Source organism: Ictalurus furcatus, chromosome 27 (assembly GCF_023375685.1).
Source record: "Ictalurus furcatus strain D&B chromosome 27, Billie_1.0, whole genome shotgun sequence".
In the NCBI taxonomy this organism is placed as follows: Eukaryota; Metazoa; Chordata; class Actinopteri; order Siluriformes; family Ictaluridae; genus Ictalurus; species Ictalurus furcatus.
The window spans coordinates 3,915,001-3,940,387 of NC_071281.1; the positions used below are offsets into that span (position 1 = coordinate 3,915,001).

Consider the following 25,387-nt stretch of genomic DNA (forward strand, 5'->3'; position numbering starts at 1 on the left):
TTCTACACCCCCCCCCCACCACACACACACACTTTACATTAAGTTGTGTTTAGTTAAATGTTTAAATACGATGAGTTGCATTTCCTGGTTTTTCATGACGGAACAATTGATCACCTCGTACGTCACTTAGCACAGACAGTACCTGATGGCTTCTGGGAAGAAAACAGTCATACAAGTATTTCTATCACACACACACACTCTCTCTGACAGTCTGTTCTTCACAGTGCCCCATGACTCATTGTCATGGATTTAGCAAGGTGAGTCAGAGATTAAGTTCATTTAGGGATTAGTTTACAGTGTGAGGCAGAATTAGCCGTTAGCGTATGTCACCAGCTCAAATTCTCAATCCATCTCTCTCTCTCCCTCTCTCTCTCTCTCCCCCCACAGCATTTTACCTACAGTATAAATTTTCCATCAAAAACACGCACGCACACCTTAGCGACGTGTGAACACTGTTTAAACCTAGCTAGCTCACCAGTAAACCCTGGTTTGTATTAAAAAACAAACAAACAAAAAAAAAAAACCACTCAATTGATGGCTGAAGTGCGTTTTACGGAAATGTGGGCGTCATCAAGTTCATATACTGAAACAACAACAACAACATCATGTCTTAAAGCCCACGGTTTTAAATACGGCCATGTTTCTGTAATCTGTGCCGCTAATAATTTAAGTAACATGCTAACACGAAGAAGGCGGGGGGAAAAAAAACCCACTCACTTCAATCTCTGACCTTTAATCTGCAACACTTGGAACCGTGAACAAACAAAATGGAGGAAGCGCACAAACTGGAACGTTCTCTCACTATTTTCTTCATGAACTAGCTAGCTAGCCAACGTTAGCTGTTTGGTGAACTTGATTTAAGTGAGGCGAAAGTCCAGCGTGTTACTTAACCTCATGATTTAGCTAGCTAGCTAACGGTTTTGGCGTTACTGTTACTTCAGCCGCCGTCGCTAGCACGTTTTAAACGTTTACACAACACACTCTCGCTGTAGTGAATGAATAATTTTTTTTTTTTTTTAAATGACTCTGTAAACAACGTTAAATCATTTCCTGGAGTCTGGAAAGAGTACTACCGTTGATCAAGAAGCTAAATCAGCTAATTCGGAAAAAAAAAGACAGTGATTGGCTGATCAGATTTTAATTAAATGCTGCTTTTTTTGACCCAGGGGATGCCTGTCAGTTAGCAGGAAGTAGAGACATGATCAAGAGTTATATATGCTCCACTGAGAGAGAGAGAGAGAGAGAGAGAGAGAGAGAGAGAGAGAGAAAGCAGAACAGGAAATGAAAGATTAGACAGCGAGATCGATCTAATCAACAGCTTGACCGGAGAGCGGAAGCTCCAAAAATGCACACACGCATAGATTAGCTTAGCACACACTGAGTCAATCCACTCATATCTCAGTCACACCCTCTTACACACACTCATACACCTCTGTTAATTATCCCTCTCACTCTTTCTTTCCTCCGTTGTACGCCTTGACCTCTGCTTTTACCTCATTATGCTACATTCAGCCGCAGTTCTGCGTTCACCGGAACGTTCCACGTCGCTTTACTGTTCGTATCTTTGTGTGTTAAGATGCTCTGGTGTGCCTTGTTTATATACAACTCGTAGATTTACGGACAGGAAAAACAAAAAACACAAGAACATCGTTGAAGTGGTTGCGAGAACGATGTTGCCAGGCGACTGTGAAGCCCCAAGCACTGACGTAAACGATGTTAGCTAGCTAAACGACTGTTTGGTCTGTTATACCAACCAAGTGAAAACAGAGTGATGGCAGAAACGAGACAAAATGGTCAGGAAGGTCAACATTTACCTCAGACGCTTTGTTAAAACCTCTACGAAGTAAAACGTTTCTATGGATAAAAATCGCTAAGCATAAGGCAGAGAGCATGTAGCTAATAACTTTTAATGGACTATATAATTATAAATATATATATAAAAAACACACAGCGACAGAAGAAACATGCTAACAACGTCAGGGCTATTAACACTTCCCTCAGATGAGCTGGTAAATTACTACTACTAATTTGCTGACTATAAGCTAGCTAGCTAGCTAGCATGCTAGCCAACCATTTTAGGGCAATATAAATACAGAGTGACTCTGCAAACATGACACAAATGCACAAATGTCCACAGTATTAACACTTCCCCCAGATGAGTTTGGAATTTATTATTTTAAAAAAACAAACAAACAAAAAAAAACAAAAAAAAAAAAACACAACAACTACTAGCTGTTGTTTTGTCTGTTTTTAACTAGTGGCTGGGCATAAGCTAGCTAGCATGTAGCTAATAACCAACCCCCCGGGTAATAAAAAGACAGAGTGACAGTAGAAACATGATAAAAATGTCAAAACTATCCACATTTCCCTCAGATTTGTCGTCAATTTATTATTAAAAATCTTCCAGTGGGTAAAATAACTCGTTACACGGTTAGCGTTGAGCGCTAACTCTAAGCTACTGCCATGTTGAGATGCGGTGTCGTGTCACTGTGTTTAAAAGAAGATTCCAGATTTCAGCACAGTTAACCCCCCCCCCCCCCTATTCTGGGAATTGGAAGTTTGATTAGCGGTTGATGCTAAGTGTACTAAAGGGGGGAAAGGGGGAGTCTGAAAGTAATTTTCAGTAACATATCTGAGGTAAATGTTGATACTCTTGATGTTTTTAGCTCGTTTCCACAGTAACGGAGTCTTTCAACGGTTACGTGCTAGATAGCTTCTACTCGACGTCAGTGTTTCTCAGGCGCTTAGCGACAGTGTTCTGACAAATCTAACCACTTCAATCAAGTTTTTAACCACTTCAACCACATTGTGTGTGCGAGCGTGTGTGAGAGAGAGAGAGACTTGGACGCACTATTAAACACTCCCGCCCCAACCTCAAGCTCTCACACACACACACGCTCTTTCGCTCTTCTGTTTGACAGAACGGAATTCGATTTTGACTGACACTCCGGCACCTCCCTCGAGAACCAATCGCACACCTGATTAATGGTCGAGGAGGGAAAGTGGGTGTGGCTTCAATCGGTCCCACTGACAAGCGTGTATTAACCAATCAATAATCGCACGGAGGGGGAGGAGCTTTCGGTCGCACATCGAGCGATTAGATATGCTAGCAGGTAACCGTGAGCAGACATCAAGGGCAGTGTGTGTTTTGATCGCTGCAATTCGTCATCTTCACAACCTGCGACAGCCCCAGAGGACGGGGACGGACACACACACACACACACACACACACACACACACAGAGAGAGAGAACGCACAACAAGCATGGACACTCGTACCGGTTATTATTAAACGACCATATATTTCGGTGAAAATTGAAAACTCCTTTCACAAACACTCACTGGCCACTTTAATAGGAACACCGGAATACCTGCTCATTCATGCATTCATCCACTCAGCCAATCGTGTGCAATGCATAAAACTGTGCAGCACGGCTATGGGAACTCGGATAAACACTCTTTAACCACTCTTTACAGCCGCGGTGAGCAGAAAAGCGTCTCACACACCAACAGTTAGGGAAGTAGAGTTAATTAGCCTCGTGGCTCCAGTGCAAAACGGAATCAAATGCGTCTTGGCTGAGTGACTACATTCGGGTTAAAACTGTGCAAAACTGATTACTTTCCTTTTAACACACACACACTTTTCAGTTTTCACCTGTCGAGATTTGCGCTCTCTCTGAGCTAAGGCATTAATCAAAATTTAATTGAGCTGAAAATGAGCACGCTCTGGCTGCGCGCGACTGACTGCTGATTGGCTAACGATGAGCGGCCTCGTGCCCTTAAGCAGCGGTCACACACGGGACGGACAGGAAGGTTTTCTCAGCTGGAAGAGACACAGTGCATGGGAAAAAAGGGTTTAATGTCTTCGCGTCCACTTCCTCTGATTCATCTACATGATCTTTAAAGCTGCAGTCACACTGGAGTGCATCATTTACTGGCTGGATGAACAAAATCAGACCATTATCGATCCTGGGCTGACGTGTTTCTGTAGGGAAAGTACTAGCTAGCTTGGTTTTTTGTTTGTGTGTCATCACACACACACACACACACACACACACACACACACACACACAGAGAGCGTGAGAACAGAGGGATTTATTAATCCTAGGCAGCATGTACTATGCAGCGGATAAAATTTCAAAGCATGCGCACACACACACACACACACACACGATCTCGCTCTCTCTCTCTCTCTTTCTCTCTCTCTCTCCCCCCTCCCCCCGGTCTCCGGGCAGCCAGCAATTACAGCTCCCTCGCGCCCCCCTTTTCCTCCGGTTCCTGCTCGCCTCTTCTTTTCATCATGTTCTTTCCCCTCATTATCCTTTCCGCTCGCGCTCTCTCTCTCTCTCTCTCTCTCTCTCTCTCTCTCTCTCTCTCTCTAGTGTAAATCATGCACAATCAGCCACACATGACAATTTTACATGCCTCGAAAAAAGGCGAAAGCTCACAGGAAAAAAGCAAGAAAGGAGAGAGACAGAAGAGAGCGAGAGAGAGAGAGAGAGAGAGAGAGAGCGAGAGAGAGAGAGAGAGAGAGAGAGAGAGAGAGAGAGAGAGAGAGAACAGAGGGAGAAAGGAGAGAGAGAGAGAGAGGGAGAAAGGAGACAGGGAGAAAGGAGAGAGGGAGAAAGGAGAGAGAGGGGAAGGAATTAATCACACTATTACATTAGTGGAGCACAGACCACCAGATGAGGTCTTTGACCACTCAATCACCTTCAGCACTCTGACAAATCAAATTTACATAATTTTCTGGTACTGACACACACACACACACACACACACACACACACACACACGCCACGCCCCCTTCACAGGCACACTCGGGCCACGCCCCCTTCACAGGGACTCACTAACTAGCGATAAAGTAAAAGGTTTGCCCACATCCTAGCGTTATTAAATAAAAGCTTAACGTGAATTAGCATTACAGTAAACTGAACCCTCATTATTAGCCAACAGGCTAACTCATAAATGAATATTTGTGGGCTAGCTTAAATAACAGATTAGCATCAAGTGCTAATAGAATAACGTTCTGAGGAAGGTCACTGAATTCAATTATGTACAGTGCGATCTGGGATCAGCTCCATATCGCTGCAGTTAAACACTCACCGGGACCCAGAACTAAACCCTGACCCGAGCTCAGCCGCTTGAACGCGTTAACACCGAACACAGAGGCGAGCGCAGGAGAGTCGCACGTAGACCCGCTCCCAGTGTTCAACGCTGCACCAGCGGTCAAATGCAGCGGAGCTCCTAATAGATCCACGGCTTAATTAGCATAATTAACATTGCTGCCGCAGGTTTATTAAGAGGACGTGACATAAATACAGCCGGATCTGTTTACACATTTTAATTACAGTTCGATTAGAGCGTCGTTTGTCAAGCTCAATTAAGCAGTATCCGCTCTGACACACTGACACACACACACACACACACACACATATGCCTTGTGTGTCCTAATATACATTGAGAGAGACAGTGGGGAACAAAATGGCCACCCTCAGACCCAATCATCAAGAACTATTAATAATAATAATAATAATAATAATAATAATAATAATAATAATAATAATATTTATTATTATTATTATTATTATTATTATTATTATTATTATTATTATCATTATCTCTACCTGTTTTTCTACATTCTAAGTTACACGTCACTAGTAATCCAAGTAAACATGCTAACTCACAAGCTAGCATTATAGCATGACGGATTCAATTGAATTACATTATTAAGTTAGCTGACCGGGTTTATGATATTGTAGTCAATTAACAAAAACGTCCATTAATTTATTGACCAACCTCGTCGTAGTGTTGAATTGAACAACAGTTTTCTGTGCTGTTGGTAATTTTAAAACTGGAGCTAGCATAACCCATGCTAGCATAAGCCAAACTCATGCTAGCTCTCTAATCTACTGTACTGCATTTCGCTAGTTATTATGCGTTACACGTTTTACTTATTACATTTAACCGACAGCTCCTTCAAGACCTCACAGTTGTGAAACACTTTCACGGAATTGTTCGAGAATCGGCTGAGGGAGACGAAGGAAAAAAAAAAAAAAAGATAGGAAGCGAGAGGCTGTTATGAATTGTTTGACGGACCATCACAAAAAACCGTTCAGACGGGAAAGTGGGAGCGAGTGGCCTTGAACTGAGCGCGTTTCACCAATAAAAACAACAAGACAACTCCTGACTGGGAAAAGCTCATGAAAAGCTCACATTCAGCAGTTTGACCTTTGACCCCAGTGCAGTCTATACATAATATACGATTAGCATAATAAAGAATGATGTGAAAGAAGGTGAAGAGACTGAACTGAAAAAGCCTCGGTGACACAGTTTTTCACTGTAATAAAATATTAAAGAGAACTATAAAATATGTAAGGAAGAACGCATTTTCTAAGTGTTCTAGCGTGCGGGTTCACACTAACGAGCCGCGAGTTCGAACGTTTAGGACGGGAAAACGTGGAAAACTGACGGACGGACCGCGTGTGGAAATCAGAACGGCTTTAAAAAAAAAAAAAAAAGATGAATTATTTATCGGATCCATCTAATCACTCTCTCGATGTGTGCGTGTGTGTGTGCGCGCGTGTGTGTGTGTGTGGAAAATCTTTCATGCCACAGGCTGTTATTACATCAGCCGAGCAGGCTGACAAACACATTGCTGTTTTTAAAAGCGCCCTCGTTGACTCGCCCTCTCCGTCTCCGCCTCTGGGCGATCTCAGCCGCTCGTCGTCGTAATGGCCGCCTCATGACTCCACCAGCTCGAGTTAAGTTTATTAACCGACTGTCAGATGACAGATCAACGCCGCGGCATATTTCACAAGTTTGACTTACCCAGAAGCCACTGCGGTCTGACGCAATCCCCCCCCCCACACACACACACACACAAAATGGCAGCCAAAGCTCAGAAAAATGCAAAAAGCAATGTCCTCAAGTGTACTTCATAATTTAAACTCCTACGTGTTTACGCGACAACTGAGGATACGTCATTTTTCTTCAGCTAGTCAGCAAGCCCACATCTTACAAATTTACCTTCTTTTGGTTTTTTTTTAACCTTACTAGCATGCTAGCTAGTTAGCAAAACCCTAAAATTGTATGAAGGAGATCGAATCAGCCATGTTACTTTATCTCGCTAGTTTACAAAACTAGCTACGGTTTCTATGAACTAATACAATAGCATGTAAATTGTCCAAATCCATGACTCTTTCCAGCGAGCGAATAAAGCTAGCAAGGTAGAAATGTAGCGAATGCACCGTATACGCTGATATACATGTAAGAGAAATAAACTCCCTCTTAAACGTTTCATTCAGCTGGCTAATTAGGATGGTAGTCTCCAAATCTGCATGACTATGTACACGGTTTGTAAAAATGAATACTCATTTAGCTGTGTTACTTTTTTTCAGCTAGTTAGCACAGTAACTCATTTGCAAATCTAAATGACCGTGTGTAGTTTGTTAAAAAAAAATGATTTCGTAAATCGTCGATACAAATTTAGCCATGTTGCTTTATTCATCAAGCTAATTAGCATGGCAGAACTTGTGAAAATATGTATCTACATACAGAACTGAAAACAAACAAACAAAATCGAGAGTGAAGTCAACGTAGCTACTTTAGATAATTGAGCTAGCTAATTAGCACGGTAGCTAGTTAGCACGTCTTTATACACGCGCAAGTGTAATTCAGTCGTACGACATGGCGCGGTGTGAATTCGGAAATTCTCACATTCTCACTTCAGCCAGTTGGATTTAAACTCGATTTATAACGTCGGTCGCTTTGAAAAACCAGAGCGAATCTTAGATTTAAGCTGAAAAAATAAAACATTAGCGCTGGGATTTAAACACGTCTTCAATCCACCAAACACGATGTAGACAAAGACACGAAGCCTGGCTTTGCGTTCTGGAGTTTTGCTGCCGTCAAGACATTCGACTCCAGGAGGAAACACCTTGTAAGCAAACCCTGCTGGGATCGTGTTCTCTTTCAGCCGCTCCTGGAACCTGTGCTAGCGTGAGCGAGTTACTTAACGGCACAACAACGCTAAACCCGTTCAAGATCACCAAACACACACGCAAGACACAAGTTACAGCAACGTTACTTGTCACTAATTACACAACTGACCTCGACTTACGATTAGCTATGCTGAACAAGTTCAACGTAGGTTAATGCTAGTTTCACCATACTCACTTTCAAACAACACGCTAGCTGCGAACTCCTAATATTCACTCCTTATTACTGAGAATTATTCAACGTTTTGGTTTTACTTTGGAATTACACAAACTTTGATTTATTTAAATTTTACACAGACATTCGATTTCACTCTGTTTAAGATTAGCATCATATAACTAATTCATCATGATTAACAGGTACTACCACTTATGTTTAGCCATGTTTAGCGTTTAGCAAGTAATCCTTTGAGTGTGTGAGGTTAAAAAGATAGCGGAGTCCTTAATTATAGATTATTAAAAAAAGATCCAATTTTGTGTGGTGGTTTCTTTTTCTTTTAAAAAGGCCAACACACAGGTTTCAGAAACGCGCTAATCTGTCTGTCCAAAGATACTACACCTAGTTCTATCTTGAACGGTTTCTATCATTCCCACACACGTTCACTGTTGCATCACATGTCGCTTTAATGCCAGAAAAACAAACATTCGGCACTTTTGGTCCTACACACTTCGTGGAGAAGATGACTCGAGTGTGTTAAAGCCAGAACAACTGCACTACAGGCTCATATCTGCTGTGAACCTGATGCACATCTCCAGGACAGGGAGGTGGTCTCCAGGTTGATCCTCACAGGGTTTGGTGCTAGTGCCGCTATAAAACTGAAGGCAAGTTATTTGCATGTGCACACTCCCACACCCTTATTATTTCATAAGCAGTCAGTCAGTCAGTGCACTGGTGCTTGTTTTATGGTCAGTCGTGTTGTTTACACCTACTTAACATCCAACACTCTCACAGCAAAGCACAAAACAAGCCGCACTACGGCACCATTTTGTTCCCAGCTCTGGAGAAAAACACTGGCATGGCGGCCATGAGCAAATAACAACAAAGCCAATCACGTGACTCACCCATTCCCAGGCCTTGACCTTCCTTTCAGCAAATGGTGGCATTTAAATCCGGTACAGCAAAAAAACAAACAAACAAACACACACATCAATAAATCATAAACCGCCCTGTTAGCTAACTCATCAGTAGGTGCACTCAAAGCACCAAATTATTAGTTAACCTTTTACTAACAGAATTCTGAGAGTTCAACACTTACCAGAAGGACCAGGTGTAAAAAATAAATAAATAAAACTATGATAGATTTTCACTTTTCAGTTCTTTCTCTTTCGTGTCTCTTCACATTTCTGCTCCGTGTTTATTCCGATAAACGAAATTCGTTCTGACATGTCTATATATGTTTAAGCCGCCACGCTCTTAGAAACAAACAACCTCTATTGAACAACGTGACGTCGTTAGTAGCGTCACGTGATCTAAACCGACGCATCCTATTGGATATAATGTGCGTTTTTTGTACAAAATTGGTAATTGATTTTGTACAAAACGCACATTATATCCAATAGGATGCGTCGGATTAGATCACGTGATCAGGTGACGCTACTAATGGAGTCTAACCCTTTCCACAACTTTACGACAAAATAAGTAAATAAAGGGATATTTCATACGGGAAATGTTTCAGAATCGGTTTACTAGAAAAGTAAATTATAATCATAAAGTAGATTTATTTGTGTTTTATAAGTTTCATAACGCTGCTAATCCGGGCTAACACAATTCTGTGTCGGTAATGAATCCCACCCGGTAGCAGTGGGAATTCCGGATCTCTTCAACAAGAGTCGACTCACCAGTTCGATTCCCTTCCCATTTCGGTCTCTAGTATCGCCACATTGTTTATGAAGATAGTTACTCTCTGAAGTTATTCCATTCAAAAAACTGTCTAATGATGACAATAACGTCGCTTTGCTCTGCATTATATAAGCTGAAATGTATTTTAAAACGAATATAAAAGCAGCAAGGCATTACACACAGCCCCGCATCAGTGTTATTGTCTATGTGCTTCGTTAAGAAGGTTCATTTTCCATTTATACAGACACGTAGAATAACCAAATTTCTTAGAATATATGAGAGTCGGGTCTCGGTGTTCACCTAAAAAGAGCCGAATCAAAGCAGAGTCGACTCGTTTCAGGCACTTCTCCTGGAACCCGGATGTTTGCGTCACGCATTCCTACATGATCGCATTGAGTATTATATCTTGAATGTGTTTATTATTTATAGAAGACTGCAGTTATTGTATTGTAGCATGTACTGTTACTATTGTGAAGCTCCCACCAGCTCTGGTAGATTTTTATCTCCGTCTGCGAAGAGAAATTGGAACTTTTCCTTCCGATGGGCTCGATAAGACGAGGTGTAGATGATGTAAACCAGAGCAACTCGATTATAAAAGGCGTCTCCAGCCTCCATCATTTATTGATTGTCATGAGCGTTTAAAAAGCATGGTGTGGATTTAAACCACGACGTGTCTTTTCCGGGATGTGCTTTTGATCCACGCGACTGAAAATGCTTCAGATCATACGAGTCTTTTTTTTTTTTTTCTAAATCGTTCCTGTCTTCGGCACTTTACAGAACTCCTATGGTTGAAGTTCACCCAGATTAACTCCCTGTTGAAGTGAATCGGCTTTTTCACAGGGCAGATTTTATTCTCGGGCTGTTCCAGGTTTAATCCTGAGCTCGGGTCACGTTCTTCCCTTTTTATCTTATTTTATTTTTTTACATGGAGTGACTCCGGGTTCTCCGGTTTCCTCACATCTTCCAAAAACATGTCAGTAGGTGTATTGGTGACTCGAGATTTCCTGTAGGTGTGAAAGAGTGTGTGAATGGTGTTCTGAGACAGACCGGTGTGTATTCCTGTCGTCGCCACGCCGATGACGTGCTTAGCGAAGACGAACGAATGATTTTCGGTTTGGTTAGCGTTCATCCGAAAACAGGAGGTTTTGATCGGGCACTGAAAATAAAATACGACGTTATACTCTGAGCTTACTGTAGCTTCTTGGCCCAAGTAGATACATCTAAGCTGTTACCTTACCGTAAGACGTCTATTTATAGCATGATTAGTCAGAGATGAGGACCAGAGTGTTTACTTAACAGCAAATAGAAATCGCTAAGGGAGGAACACATAAGGGATATACACATTAGAGTGCTCCAGCCGTCTTCCCAAAAAAGATTTACACCGAAATTGAGCGTTTTTTGTCCTTTTAAACTATTTAAGAGAATCAAGGTAGCATTCGGTTTTCTGCAGAGAACCGAATTCCTTCCATATAATTCATTTTTCCGTTTGGATATGTGAATAAAAAAATACAAAAACACGCTGGGACCTGTAGTTTCTTGCATCGTATGCAAGACATCAAGTATTTCAAACTAACCCTACGTTCACACGACGAAGTAACAGGCTGCTCATAGCGTGTCTTGTGTCTCTCACGTCGTTGTGACCGCTACCGTTGTCGAATGTGGGTGTGACCTTTCAGCATTTCTTTATTTATTTTGTAACTCCGATGAAAAGGTTGTAAAAAAGTCATGTGACTTTGCCTCAGCAAATCATACGATTGGATAATTGGCTCAGAAAGGTAAAACAAAACGGCGGCGAGGCCGAGATGCGCCAGCGTCTCCAGAAATGATGACTTTTGCGTTCTCTCGAACGCACGGGATGCGTTCGCAAAAGTTTTACGCGACACTCCAATGTTTCCTCACAAGTCAAATCCGCAACTTGGATGGAAACGGCACTAATTGACTCGGAGAACTTTTACAGCGCGAAAGCTTGTCTCGCCACGACGCTCGGTGTTGCGGAACACGCTTACGACACGTCCATAATCTGTGCTGTTCATTTTACAACACAGATAGGAAGCACCTTCATAGCGTGTTCACTTATCTCTGTCTCTGATATGTCATCTCTGGGAGGAACACCAAGTCTGTTCATTCCTTCTTTCACACATACGCTGTTGTATGAGCTGGACATGATGAGACACGCCGTGTCGTGTCCACAAACAATCCGGCACCTGTGCGTGTGTGGGTGTTCGGGACAGGTAAAAAAACGTCCATGGTGACCGATTTGAATAGAATGAATCCACAAACAAAACGTTGACGCGCTCGACACCAGACACCCCCATCGATCAATTATGTAATCAAGCACAAGGATCAGCCAAGACGTGTTCCGTGTCTTCATTTGGCTTTGTTTAGTTTTATACTGGAGTTGCGAATAAGTAACGGAAGGCGTATAACCTCTAGTTTACTAGAAACGGTTCAATCAAGAATCCATTAGCGTATTAACGCTGTAAAAAAAAAAAAAAAAAACAGCAGAAAATCTGGATTCCGATTGGTCGGAATGTGTCGATCGCGTCGAACCGACAAACGTCACTGCAAAAGACTGTGTAAAACAATTTAGTATAATTGCGATTTCACCAGTTCAAGTTTTCCCGCAAAAAAAAAAAAAAAAAAAAGATTATTTATTTATTTATTTATTTTAAATGGAGTATTTTTGGCCTCAACAATCACAAAAAACCTGTACAGACTGGATACAAGTACAACACATGGATATTTTTTATTTATTTTTTTGGTAATAAAAATGCTTATGTGTACTCAAGGCCTCGTAGCGGTGGCACAGAACTCCAGAAGCAAACTTCAGACAATGAACATGTCTAGATTGGCTACGTTTGTTGTAAGAGAGACATTATGTCATTTATTTTACAAATATTTTGCTTTAGTAGTCCTCTTGAAAAATGTTCAAAACATGTTGAGGCACATAAATCCGGACCGTTTGCTAAAAGAAATAAATGGTTGTTTTTGGGGTGTTTTTTTTTTTTTTTTTTGCAGATGCACAAAAACATGCGTTAATGAAGACTCAACTCGTAACCGGGATAACATTTACCAAAAAAAATTTATTGTTTTTTTTTTTTTTTTTTAGCTTTGTGATTTAAAAAAAACAAAGAAACTGGACAAGCCTTACACACATTAAAGCATGACTTTTTTTTTTTTCCTTTTCTTTCTTTCTTTTTTTTTATATAAACATGATGCAGTTCATCTCCAGGAATCACTCAACATCCTGTTAAACAGAATGATCACTGGATTCCGCTTCACTGATTTAAGGCCTGGGATTTGAAGGGGATTAGTAGCGTTTTGCACTCTGATAGTCTCAGTCACGTCTTCAGTCATAAAACATCTCCATTTGCATATTAAATACACTGCATATAATAAGCACGAGCGTCATCCCGAGGCAAAGAATGTAGTCCCCCCGCCCCCAAAAAAAAACAAAACAAAAAGTGCAATAGTTATAAAATAAGATTTATAAAGGGTTATTTATTTTCCTTTGAACTAGAAATAATGAGAACGCATATTAGTATTTTTTCAGCGTGTGTGTGCTCGAGAGATTAAGAGTTCAAAGCCCGCAGCCGCCGATACCGATCTCCTGCTTGTACCGGTTCGTGAGCGTGTTGGCCTTGCGCGTGAGCTCCCCGAGCACGGTGTGCAGGCCTTTCAGGTGGAAGCGGAAGAGCTGCTCGAGGTCCTCGCCGTCCGGCTCCAGGCGCGCGGGGTCTTTGCGCCGGACCTCTTCTCCCTGCAGCACGCCCCACTCGATGTCATTGCGGATGGACTTGAGGAGCACGTAGTAGCCGTACATGTCGCCCGTGCGGAAGTATGCGGCCGGCACCGGGTGCACGGCGCTGCCGGAGCCCGCGGCGCGCGCCGGACTCTTCTTCACCTCTCCTCGCGCAACAGCTGCATCGACATCCTCGTCGTCGTCCAGGGGCACGTCCCGCAGCAGGCTGGGCACCATCACCGTCTGGTCCATGTTGTTCACGGCGCCGATGAACCGCGTCATCGCGCTGTACAGTGAGTTCTTCTGGTTGCACGAGTCGCAGATTTGCATCATCGTGCGCGTGAACGATTATCTAACGTTTAAGCGGATACGGTACTTAACTAAATAACCTCACAAGAATACTGCAAGAATAAAACTAATTGAAAAATAAATTATTCTACTTCCGTCCCATTAACGTCCACGTATTCGGTGTTTTTCTTATTCTTTTTTTTTTTTCCCTCCTTTCCTCTTCTTTAAGCTCGTGATGCTGGATGATGTTCTCGAGCACAAAAGCAGCGTCTCCGGTGTCCGGTGTTCACCCGCATCACACTGACCTGAAATAACACAAGGAGAATTAACACAGGCTGCTTCCTTTTTTTCCCTCCTCCTTTTCTTTAACCGGTATCTGCGCATGCGCATTCCGGCTTGGGTCTTGACAGCTAGCATCTCTCAGTGAAAGCAGGATTAGTGTTAGCTTAATGATACATGTCAAGCAAAAAAAAAAAAACAAACAAACAAGAAAACAAACCACCGTGCTCACTAATGAAGACAGGAAGCTGCGAAATCGAGCAAATATCCGAGGATATGCAAATTAACGCGCATAATAATAATAATAATAATAATAACAATAATAATGACTGATCTGCAATATTAGCCTCCTATTTAAAAAAAAAACTGACCAGTTTTTCTTTACAACACAAAAACCAACCTTCAGACGTTCTTCTGTGTCTCTAGTGTCTGTTTTCAGCATTAGACTCCACCGAGACCGTATCTAAGGAGGGGTGGAAAAAAAAAAATAAAACTTCCCCCGTGAACTCGATAACACAAACACGACGAAATCCCCGGCTCTTCCGGCTTTACCTCAGAGTAATATAAAGGCTTTATGAATATTTATAAGAAGCAGGCATCAGCCCACAACTTTCCACCAATCAGAGCGCAGTCTTTTGTTGCAGCCAAGCTCAGCAGCCAATCACGTGAGCGCTCTCAGGCAGCGAGTGGGTAAACACGAGCAGGATTATAAAATAAAATAAAATAACATAAAAAAAAATCTTTAAAAGCTATTTTTTTTAAACACAACAAAAACATTCGTTCTTTCTGGAAACTTCCATTCATGTTGCTTTGGTGTGAGTATTAACGATAACATTGAACTATATATATATATATATATATATATGAGAATGACGTTATAGCATATAAGCCTTGGGTATTGGTTGGGGTCATTCTAGGACACTTGTGTTTGTGTGTGTGTGTGTGTGAGATAAATGTGAGACAGGTGTGTATGGTAGGGATGTACAGTATGAGGGAAATGTGTGTGAGATATTAGAAACAGTTGTTTATGGATATGAAGCTATGAAAGGTGTGTTCTGACACACTTCTGTCTGCAGACATTGTGTGCGTTTGTGTGAAGGATGTTACATAACCCGCTTTCCACACCAGCTCCACCTTGCTCAGTTGTGCAATTAAACTGCTTTCGCACCCATCGCATTTGGTTATTGCAAACCCTAGCGTGTTTGCTTTCTTAGTCCAGTTCCTTCAGGCAAAATCTCTGGGAGGAAAACACGTCATTTGACCGCTTCGTTTGCGGATCGAATTTGAGATCCAAATCGAGGTACTTAAGTGGTGTTCAGGTTCAAGTGTAAAAGCAATCTGATACCCATGAAAGGAGTGCTTGTGTGAATGTCTGCTCAAGTTCCTGCTGTTTTTGGTTGTTTAGAGATCAGTACACACTGGTATGAGGTCCCAGTAAAATCTGGGATTCTAGAAGAGACTGGGCAATAATGCGTGTTCTCCATGTCAGATTATATAGCGTAAACCCAACGTTAGCTAGTTTCGCCGTAGTGCACCACTGCTAGGAATTTTTTTGCTAGTTATTTGGGCACCAACCCCCTTTCCGCTCCAAAGCATTTCTTTCTATCAAGACGTAGCGTCATGATACAGAAAGTGCTGACATCAGTGCAGGCTTTTGTTCCATGTGAGCAGTTGCTGATTCTCCATCAATAAACTGAGCAAACTTTGCTATGTGATGACTTCAGGTCAAAGGTTTGCACATGTAACACCACTTCTGTAAAACAAGAAAACAAACAAAACAAAAAACACCACTACCCTGAATAAACACTATATACAACGGGGGTCTGGGAGAAAAAACTACCCTTATTTTATTCTCACAGTTTTGTTGTTGCTAATTCTCACACAACAGCTAGTTCTTGCGACATCATTTGAACGCTACGACCAGAGAAGAATGAAGAAGGACGACAAGATTTCCGATGCATCTCTTGAAACTTCGCATGGTAGCAGATAGCTAATAGGACCGAGCCGTGATCTGTGAGAACGTTTCTTCCAGAGGTTGGTGGAAAGGCGAGTTACGACATGACCTACAGTACCTCCCCCTCCCCTTGTGAGTAATCACGCACGCCCCTGTTTTTGGAGAAGTGACCACAATGAGTCACAATCATATGTTCGGCTTAACGTACAAATGCAGCTTTAAAAGCCACACGGTCCAAAACTCATCCTGGAGTGAACAAGAAGGACAAGATTGTTATATTAAAAAGTAATTAATATGGACGTCCCAGTGAAGGAGGCGTGGTCTCCCACCTCTTAAATCAATCACTTGTTTTCACTAAAACCAAACTTAAAACATATATTTCAATCATCAAAAACCTTGATCATGTCACAATGTTCGTTATTATTATTAATGAGAATCTGTTTAAGTTTATTTCTCTTACCGATCGCATCAAGGGAGTATCTGCATCCAGTGTACCGCCACTCTGACTAGTATACAGCGCTTACTGGAAATGAATGAATACTTATTCTAGAAAAGTTACACAAGGCGTTTAAGCAGCGAGGGCCTTCACCAAAAAAACACTTTGATTTGATGTGGCTCAGTTTTTCACCGATTCACCTTTCCAAGACTCTCCGAGTTCTACAGTACATTTGGGAAAGTTTTAGCCCCCCCCCAATCGGCTAGCTCACGTTCGCAAATTAACAAATCCACCCTTCCAGATCTGGACTGAACTGGTTCGTTTACATGGCTACAAAGTACTATACAATGTCCATTTAAACAGTATCTTATCTTAAAAAAAAAAAAAAAAAAAAACGGTCAACAGATATGGTCTTGTGGAACCTAGACTGATACGGTTTTACACACCCTCAACCACTTCCCCTTATCCTGATTAAAGAGGCCAATTTTGTTACCTTTGGTAGATCAAGTCAACATCACTGGTGTAGGTGTTGTTTATACATACTTCTGTGCTATAATGGGACATCATTGTGGTGGGGGTGGGGATCATGTGATCATTTCTGAAAATTGAGTCTAGAGTAGACTTTTCATGCTATTAGTTGAGAAATCTAGTATCGATTTTATAAACACTACCAATCTGAAAGAAGATATACAGTGTCCTTATACGCCCTTACCTAAAAAATAAAATAAAGTGGTTCTGCCGGAAAATAAACGAGCGGATTATTAGCTCTAACAGAAACGCAATGCGATTAATCGCTGCACTTCATTTGCACATTTTTAAAGAAAATTTTAATCGGTTTCCATCGGGTCCTGTTCGGTTATATAGTCTGAAGCGGGGCAAGAAAGTGGCGTAATCAAAAACATCCAAACAGACCGTCAAGCAGCAAGACGCTGAGCCAAAACAAAACACGCTGGATTATTAATATATAGTATTATTATTATTATTATTATTATTATTATTATTATACTAGTAGGAATTATATCCTGTTACTTTTATGCACAGAGAAGTTAATCAGTGTTACTTCCCCTCCGAGGTCAACACTTTCAAGGGCAGCAATCACACAATATTTACTTTCTGACCATTCTGGACATATAAACCATCACCCCACACACACACACACACAGCTGTTTTTAAAACTGGAACAGTAAAGAAATGCAAAACAGGAACTTTCAGAAATTCGTCTTGAACAGAAATAACAAGTATACTTTAATACTTTTGTTTTTTTCCAACAATGGTTTAAATTGATTCATGAGAACTTTTCACCTTTTGAAGAACTCCAAAAAAAAAAACCAAAAAACCCAAATCTCATAAAATGAGAAAAGGTGGTTGCTTCATCTCCACTAATCGTGAAGTCCTTGTGTCGAGGATAAACAGATAAACATGCATACGATTAACAGAACTGTAGGAACATTTATAACAATAACAAATAATAGCTACAAAAAAAAACAAAAAAAAAAAAAACACTGAAATGCTACGAGCATAAACACATACAGCGGAATATAACCGCCACTAGCAAACCTTTTTTTTTTTTTGGTGTTTTTCAGCGAGATGGACGAACATCCAGACACAAGACATCTCTGTGTGGAGTTTGAGGTTTGTCACTAGCTAACCGTCGAACTAGCAAGTCATCTTTTATTTGATGACTTGTTCAATCTCTGGTTTTTCTTTTGTTTGTTTTTTTTTTTTTTAAAGTACCAGCCAGAGATTCTCTACTTGTTGGCCCGAGAATAACAAAAGCGGCTTCTGATGAATGAAGCTTTGTGAAAGAATGTTTTTTTTTTTTTTTTACGTTATTCCTGAATGAATAACGGCTAAACCCATTCAGCATTGTTGTGCGTGACTAAGCCGTGCCTCGCAAATGAAGTATCCGTGTTTACTCGGGAATTTGTTTTCGCCTATCCCCACCCACCCCCACCCTCTACGACCTAGTCGGGCCAAGTTTGGTTCAAACTTAGCCGGCTAACCTGATTAGCCAGATGCAAAGAACGGGCCTTAGTGTATTGTATAGAGCACACACATTCTTTTGTTTGTCATATTAATAGTGTCAGTATGAATAAACTCAGGTAACGTCAAGAAATCATATTAGATATTTCATTTCATCTCAGGATTGTCTGAAATTCTGGGATGGAATACAGTAGGGTCCAAAAAAACAAACAAAAAAAAAAAACAACCCGAGTCTGCTTCTAGCAACTTGTCTTTCGTCATTTTATGCGAAAAAACAAAAACAACAAAAAACTGTTACGATTAAAAGGAACGAAAGTGCAAAACAGACTAAAAACTGATCCGACTCAGTTTTACACAACGCATTCTTGAATAATAATAATAATAATAATAATAATAATAATAATAATAATAAGCATAAACTGAGTAAAGTTTTCTACAACGTATATATTTTCGAGTTTGGACCCTACTGTAGGCGACCCCACTCCTCCCAGCTCATGGGCATTTCTAATTTTTGGTGGTCGTCCTCACCATGAAAGTTACATGCACTTCGAATTAGGCCTGCCAGCTAGCCTAGGCGCTTGTTCAAGAAAACATTAACGTACTAATGTAATCCATTTCATCACTCCACTTTCCACCACCGCTGTTATTATTGTTATTATTATTGTTATTATTATTACTACTACTACTACTATCGTAGGCACTGTTGACGTCGCGGTCAGTGGCGTAACCGCTGTCTTGACGATTCACGTCATCGGCGTCACCACTTCCACGGCATTCGACAATCGATGTCTCATCACCAAGCTTCTTATTCTCGTTAGCATCTCCACCGCTTGCTGATGCCGTCTCAGCGCCATTGCCTCCATCGTCGCATTTCTCAATCACTCCATGCTCGCCACCAGCACCTTTCATATCCGTTGACGCCATTTCGTCATCACGGTTATCGTTTGCTGGTGTTTTCTCCCCATCACCACAATTCTTGTCATGTCCAGCACCTTCCTCATTATCATCATCATCATCATCGGTGCATTTAGCGTCATCCTTGCTAGCGTTATCGGAATTAGTGTTCGAGATTTTGATCACCTCCAGCTCCTCTTCGTTCTTTATGTCCCGAGTCGATTTGTCCGAATCATCCATCACTCCTCCCTCCTCCTGTCCGGAAGTTTGCAACGCCATGCTCCCATCAAAGGAACTCATGGTTGGTCTTCCGTGTATTCCCAGTATCCTCCTGATGGTGGAATGGTGGACGCAGATGTTCGACGACGCCAGCGTGGCCTGAAGGTCCTTTGAAGTCGTGCAGGGGTTCTTCATGACCTCGCGGATTATTTCCCGCCTCGCCCTCAGAGAGATTTTGGACGGACGGCCGCTCCTGGGCAGGGTCACGACCGTCCCGAACCGTTTCCATTTCCGCAGTATAGCTCGGACGGTCGTCTTGGGGAGTCCTATAGCTTTGGAAATCAGTTTGTAGCCTTTTCCGGTCTCATGAGCCTCCACCACTTTTCTGCGAATGTCTTCGGGAATTTCTTTGGAGCGTGGCATTGTGTTTCGACGCGTTACGTTTTCAATACGTTCCCGAACCAGACCAATAAAATTCCCCCTCTTGATCTCTGATGTTATATAGATAAAGCAGGCAATCCGGCTATTTTTACAGCATCCGGTGACTCTTCAAACACTGAGGAGGGAGGATCGGACTTTTCGAACAACCATGAGCTCTTCAGTCAAGCTGGATCATGTCCCGAGTGTAAGGGAATACAGAATGAGGGTGATCCCTCCAGCTGTCAATCAATTCCGTGGTTTGTAATCAAACAGTAACGTCCTGGGAAAAGAAAAAACACACACAAAACAGGAAACTTAGTTGAGTTGAAACTTGGGACACCACCACTGTATGACTGATGGATATGTCGCTAATGTGCAACGCAACCAGAAACACAGCATTAGCCTCAAAAACAGAAGCTAATTGTGTTGTATTGGTAGCTAGCTCCAATTTTAAGCAGTATCTGCTGATGAACACTTGGTCCAGATCTCTCGGCCATATTAGAAACAGGAAAGTGAGTGTTCAATCAATCAATAAATAAACAAACAAGCAAATAAATGAGAGGAACAAGCACTTTGAGTAGTTCGTGTTAATTCACATTATTTGTATTTAGCCATTTTAAGCAAATAATATCACTAGCTTTATTTAATGACAAAATTATTAGTAACCACCAACCCTGTTCCTCCAGGATCCAGAGATCTACCTTCCTGAAGACTTTAGCTCCAACCATAATCGTGCCCACCATTGCCTAAGAACTTCTTGATCACCCAAAAACAGCAGTGTTAGATTTGGGTTGGAGATGAAATCTGCAGGAAGGTAGATTTCCAGGATGAAGGTTGGTGACCACTGGCCTACAGCCTTATTTCAGAACTTAAAGGATGACACCCATCATAAAAGGGTTGAAGATAAAAACTTTCCATGAACTTTGATGTTTTAGGTTCGAACCTCCTTTCCTCGACGTCTTTCACGTCGGCTAACTGTTTCCTACCGTACCCACGATGCCATTCTGAGCACCTGCTCATAGTGGTGCGGTGGGATTTAGCCCTGGCTTCATCTCTACCTAACCAGCGATGCAGCGGCGCTTTAGTCCTCCAGTCTGTCACCTCGTCCTCCGCTCAAACCGATTCAACTTTCACACGTTTGTCATCCTGTTTATCGCGAACTCTCCGAGTGGTAGATTTAAGACTTTTGACTTTCTTTTCTCGTATAAACTTCAGTAACGATCATCATAACGTCGTTTAAATGCACAGATTGGAAAGAAGAAAAAAAAACGCTGATTGGATGTTGGTGACTACTGAGGAACCAATCAGAGTCAAGCTTCGCATGAAGATAAGCAAGACGTTCTGTATAAAAAGTTTACGGGTTTACAGTTGTGCTTTTTTTTTCGCCTCGTAAAACGTCGATCACGATATTTTGTTCCCAATCTAAGCTGACAACGGCAGACGTTCTAGAAAAACGAATGCGATTGGACGGGAGTCTTAGCTTTGACTCGACGTGTTGAGGTCCTGTACAGTGATATTACGCTTTTATCAAGGCAGATATAATGCTTATGTAACGTGACCTAAGATCTAGAAACCCAGACAGAAGGCTGATGTGATAAAAACCCACTAAATGACTGTAATCAAATCATTCCTGCAGCCATAAATCCGATATAACTCAATATATCCCAGGCTTCAGGACACTTATTACAGCTGATTATTATAAACTGGCTTTCTGCATAGTCTACATTTCACTGTGTAATTATTCTTATCATGGAAGGCCAAAGTTGAATGACTGTCAAACACCTGATTGAGCTTATCTTCTAAATGTCGAACCTTGCTTCATCTCAAATCAGATGTTTTGGAGGAATAAATCAAATAATAATAATAATAATAATAATAATAATAATAATAATAATAAGACAACTCAGCCATCTTGGAGAACGTAGAGCTCTTGACGAGGGAAAAAAAATGCAATAACTGTGCATGATTACTGTCTTCACTCTAAAAGATATATTATAGATATATATCCTCGAGTGACTAATTGTAGTTTCATTTTCCTGAGGTAATATAATTAATGACACTAGACTAGCAAGCTAGCTTTGCTACCCAGCGATGCTAGCTAAGTAGCGTTTGATAACCCAGTCTGTTTACTTCCGGGATTCTCTTAACAAAAGCTTACCTTCAGTTTTAAAACCTCGGCTTCCGATTCTGACACTTGATTTCCGTTAAATGTGATAAATTCTAGCTAAACCGGTAGCACCAAAAAAGAACAATAAGGCTTGCTAATCCACCCCGTGTGCTAGCGCTTAAACTGATAACCAGCTCCAATCTCTACCAAACTGCCTGCGTGGACGTCAATGATGCGTTCGTGATGCGCAGACTGTAACCATTTTCTGCACAAATTCACACCCCAAAAATAAATAAATCAAAATTCGACTCGCTGGTTATGTTATTCACACGCCTGTTTGATTGTTTGTTTGTTTTTATTTTGCACGAAACATAGATTTGACACGTATCGTTGTCGTTATTTGTTCTGAATTACGTATTTGTTTATTGAAGTTGATCGTAGTTTGTTTCTGCCTCTGCATATCTGTACATGTACTCCGTTCTGCGCAGATACAGCGCAACCTAGCTGAAACGCTTAGTAATTAATTATTAGCGATTAACAGTTAGGTGATACCCGGAAGTGGTTTCTGATGGGTAGCTAAATGCTAATGAGTGTTTGCTTTATAGCTATTTATCAAAAAGAAAATACAGAAATGTTTACATTTCATCCATTTTTCTTTCTTTTTTTTTTTTTTTTTTTTTTTTTAATATTTTATTTAAATCCTCTTACTTTCATAACATGTCCGTTCCATCCAAAATGACATGGGACCAAGGTTGGCATAATTCTGTGAACCCAATCACCCAATGTTGAAGGCCACAACTGGGTCAGTTTTGTCAACACTTTCATCCACCTTTAAATCCACCTTGGCCCTGTGCTGACACAATGTCGTATAGGAAGGGCCAGAATAGTCAGCCAAAAAACAGACATTGAGCCAACGTTAGTTTGATATCTGGGTACCCACTAACGACCGACGTAGCAAATGGACACTAGACAAAAGTCTTATTTTGAGTGGCTATATTTGCTCTCCCGATACAATGCCGTGTATCACGACATTGTGTCTGGGTGGTGTTGGCCCAACACTGGGAAAGTGAATTTTGCTGAAAGTCTATAATCAAACTTTAGACCCAAATTTTCCAAGGTGGCCTAATGGACAAAAATAAAATGAGGTTGGGATGGGTTCCAGGGTCAAAAGAATGTATAAATCCACCTTGCCAACGTTGATCCAATGTCAGTTTGTGCTACTTGAGTAGGTCTCCCTGGTCACACAACATTTACCAGCCTTGGAGGATAAAACTCATGGGTGCCATTATATATTTAGTGTAAAGTCCTTCTACTCCAGATATGTTTCATTCTCCTGGACAATATTTGTTCCCTATGGTCTACTGACTGCCATCCCTGGTGACGGCTAACAGTTACGTTGATTCCGATTAACACATCAGACTCTACTTGACCATAATCCTGAGACCAATTTCTTGTCACGTCACCTGTTGGGCTATTAAACTGGGTTTTAGGCGGTGTGCTTTCTGTGGTCTTTTAAGATTATTCCTGGTTAAAAAATCGGACAGTGTAAAGCCGACTTAGATGATGCCTATAGTTTTTACACTATCATATCTTCAGGCGTGTGAGATGGTGCTCAGAAACTAAAGCAGCTTTGCAGATTTCTAAAAACAGGATTTCATCAGCCACTGCAAGAACCGTGTGAGTGTGTGTGTGTGTTATTGCACTGTGCCTGAAGCCTGAAAGCTCTATTCTGTAATTGCGAGCGGGGGAAAAAAACGCTTTAAAAAAAATCAGCTTCTTTACATACAAAAGGGAAATGTTGAGGGTGCCGCGCGTGCCAACTCCGAAGAGTTATGTTGATCCTAGGAATTATGCAAATGAGCCTTATTAAAATTGCAAATATTTGCAAATAATCAGGGGAGGTGGGATGATAAATGCGCGCTCGCCGCTGAGACAAAAAAAAAGAAAAGAAAGAAGGGGGGGGTGAAAGAAAAAAAAAAAAAAAAAAAAGCAGACCCGCTCTGTCCTCCCCTCGCGCGCCGCTAAAAGCCTCTTCGGTTTCGGCGTCACGAATGATCGCAGATGTAATTTGTCGCCGCGTATTAAAGAGCGCGAGCGTCCCGAATCCGTCTCGCGCGAGCGCCTCGGTTAATTTGCTTTTCAACGAGATTAGAGCGCGTCCGCCGCACCGCCACCCTCGCGCGCATGCAGTTACCCGGCCACAAGCCGAGAGCGGTGGGGTGGGGGGGGGGGTTGTGGGGGTGCGGGTGAAGGTGGGGGGTTTCCTACTCCGGTGCTTCCCGAATCATCTGGTGTGCTTCCTGATCTGACACACATCGGCTCATCACAGCTCATTAACACATCCGGTATATATGAAGAAGAAAACGGGCTCGTGCAGAAGTGTCTAAGCGTTATAATTGCACGTGAGCATAGATTTACCACATTGTGCGAACGTGAGAAAAACGTGAGGGGGAAAAAAAAAAAAAAAAGAACAATACGGTCTCACGTGCGAAAAAGCACCTTTTCATTTATGTGAGAAAATCACACCTGAGAACGAAAACACGTGGGAAATAAACGAATCACGTGGGGGGGGGGGGGGGGGGAACCCCAACAAATCAAACGTGAAAAAAACTGATAACGTGCGAAAAATAAACACTAACAAAATTCTCACTTGAGAGAAATGACATGGGAAAATAAAAACGTTTAAAAATGAAACACGTGCATTACACGCGAGATTATTTGCACGTGACTTTTCTGGACTTTATCTAAAGAGGGTTTCTGTTTAAAGATTTTTCGAACTTTTCTAAAACGTAGATTTCTTTTCACGGTTGTTCTCATTTCCATATATGGGTTCAGCGACACACCCACATTTGACTGATTGGATGCAAGTATTTGCACGTACATAAAACCGATCTCAGATATTTTTTTTTTAAACGCTGACATGCTCTGTGGTGAATTATTTACAAAACGTTTAGAACGTATTGGTTCGACGGCCTTCTGAGTGGCGCAGCGTCGATTTATTGTTGTAAGATCGCTAGTTTGAATCCCGTCGACGTCACAGACATCTGTGGGAGGGGCATGCTCGCTCTCAAACTGTCCATCACAGAAACGCTAGGCGATCGTGATTATCTGTGATTGTACAGTATGCAGAAGAGGGCGGATCGCACTTTTACGTAAATATTCAGCTGCAGTTCGAAAAGATGCAGTTGGCTGTTCTCATGTGTTTCAGAGGAAACGTGTTAGCCTTCCTTCA

The 25,387-nt window shown here is 41.6% G+C and overlaps 2 protein-coding genes across 2 annotated transcripts; both read right to left on the bottom strand.

Annotated features, from left to right (window-relative positions):
* Positions 1-12,896: 12,896 nt before the first annotated feature.
* mid1ip1b (MID1 interacting protein 1b) lies at positions 12,897-14,801 on the bottom strand. Its single transcript, XM_053617164.1, has 2 exons — positions 14,543-14,801; positions 12,897-14,168 (listed from the first exon to the last, which is right to left on the bottom strand). Exon 2 carries the CDS (start codon positions 13,906-13,908, stop codon positions 13,414-13,416), a length of 495 nt encoding a protein of 164 aa, XP_053473139.1. The 5' UTR covers positions 13,909-14,168; positions 14,543-14,801; the 3' UTR covers positions 12,897-13,413.
* Positions 14,802-15,771: 970 nt separating this feature from the next.
* On the bottom strand, positions 15,772-22,424 carry LOC128602993 (putative mediator of RNA polymerase II transcription subunit 24). Its single transcript, XM_053617163.1, has 2 exons — positions 22,207-22,424; positions 15,772-20,328 (listed from the first exon to the last, which is right to left on the bottom strand). Exon 2 carries the CDS (start codon positions 20,049-20,051, stop codon positions 19,098-19,100), a length of 954 nt encoding a protein of 317 aa, XP_053473138.1. The 5' UTR covers positions 20,052-20,328; positions 22,207-22,424; the 3' UTR covers positions 15,772-19,097.
* Positions 22,425-25,387: the final 2,963 nt, after the last annotated feature.

Excerpts from the sequence above, each read along its gene's own strand:
- mid1ip1b (XM_053617164.1), bottom strand. The coding sequence starts at position 13,908 with ATGATGCAAATCTGCGACTCGTGCAACCAGAAGAACTCACTGTACAGC.
- LOC128602993 (XM_053617163.1), bottom strand. The coding sequence starts at position 20,051 with ATGCCACGCTCCAAAGAAATTCCCGAAGACATTCGCAGAAAAGTGGTG.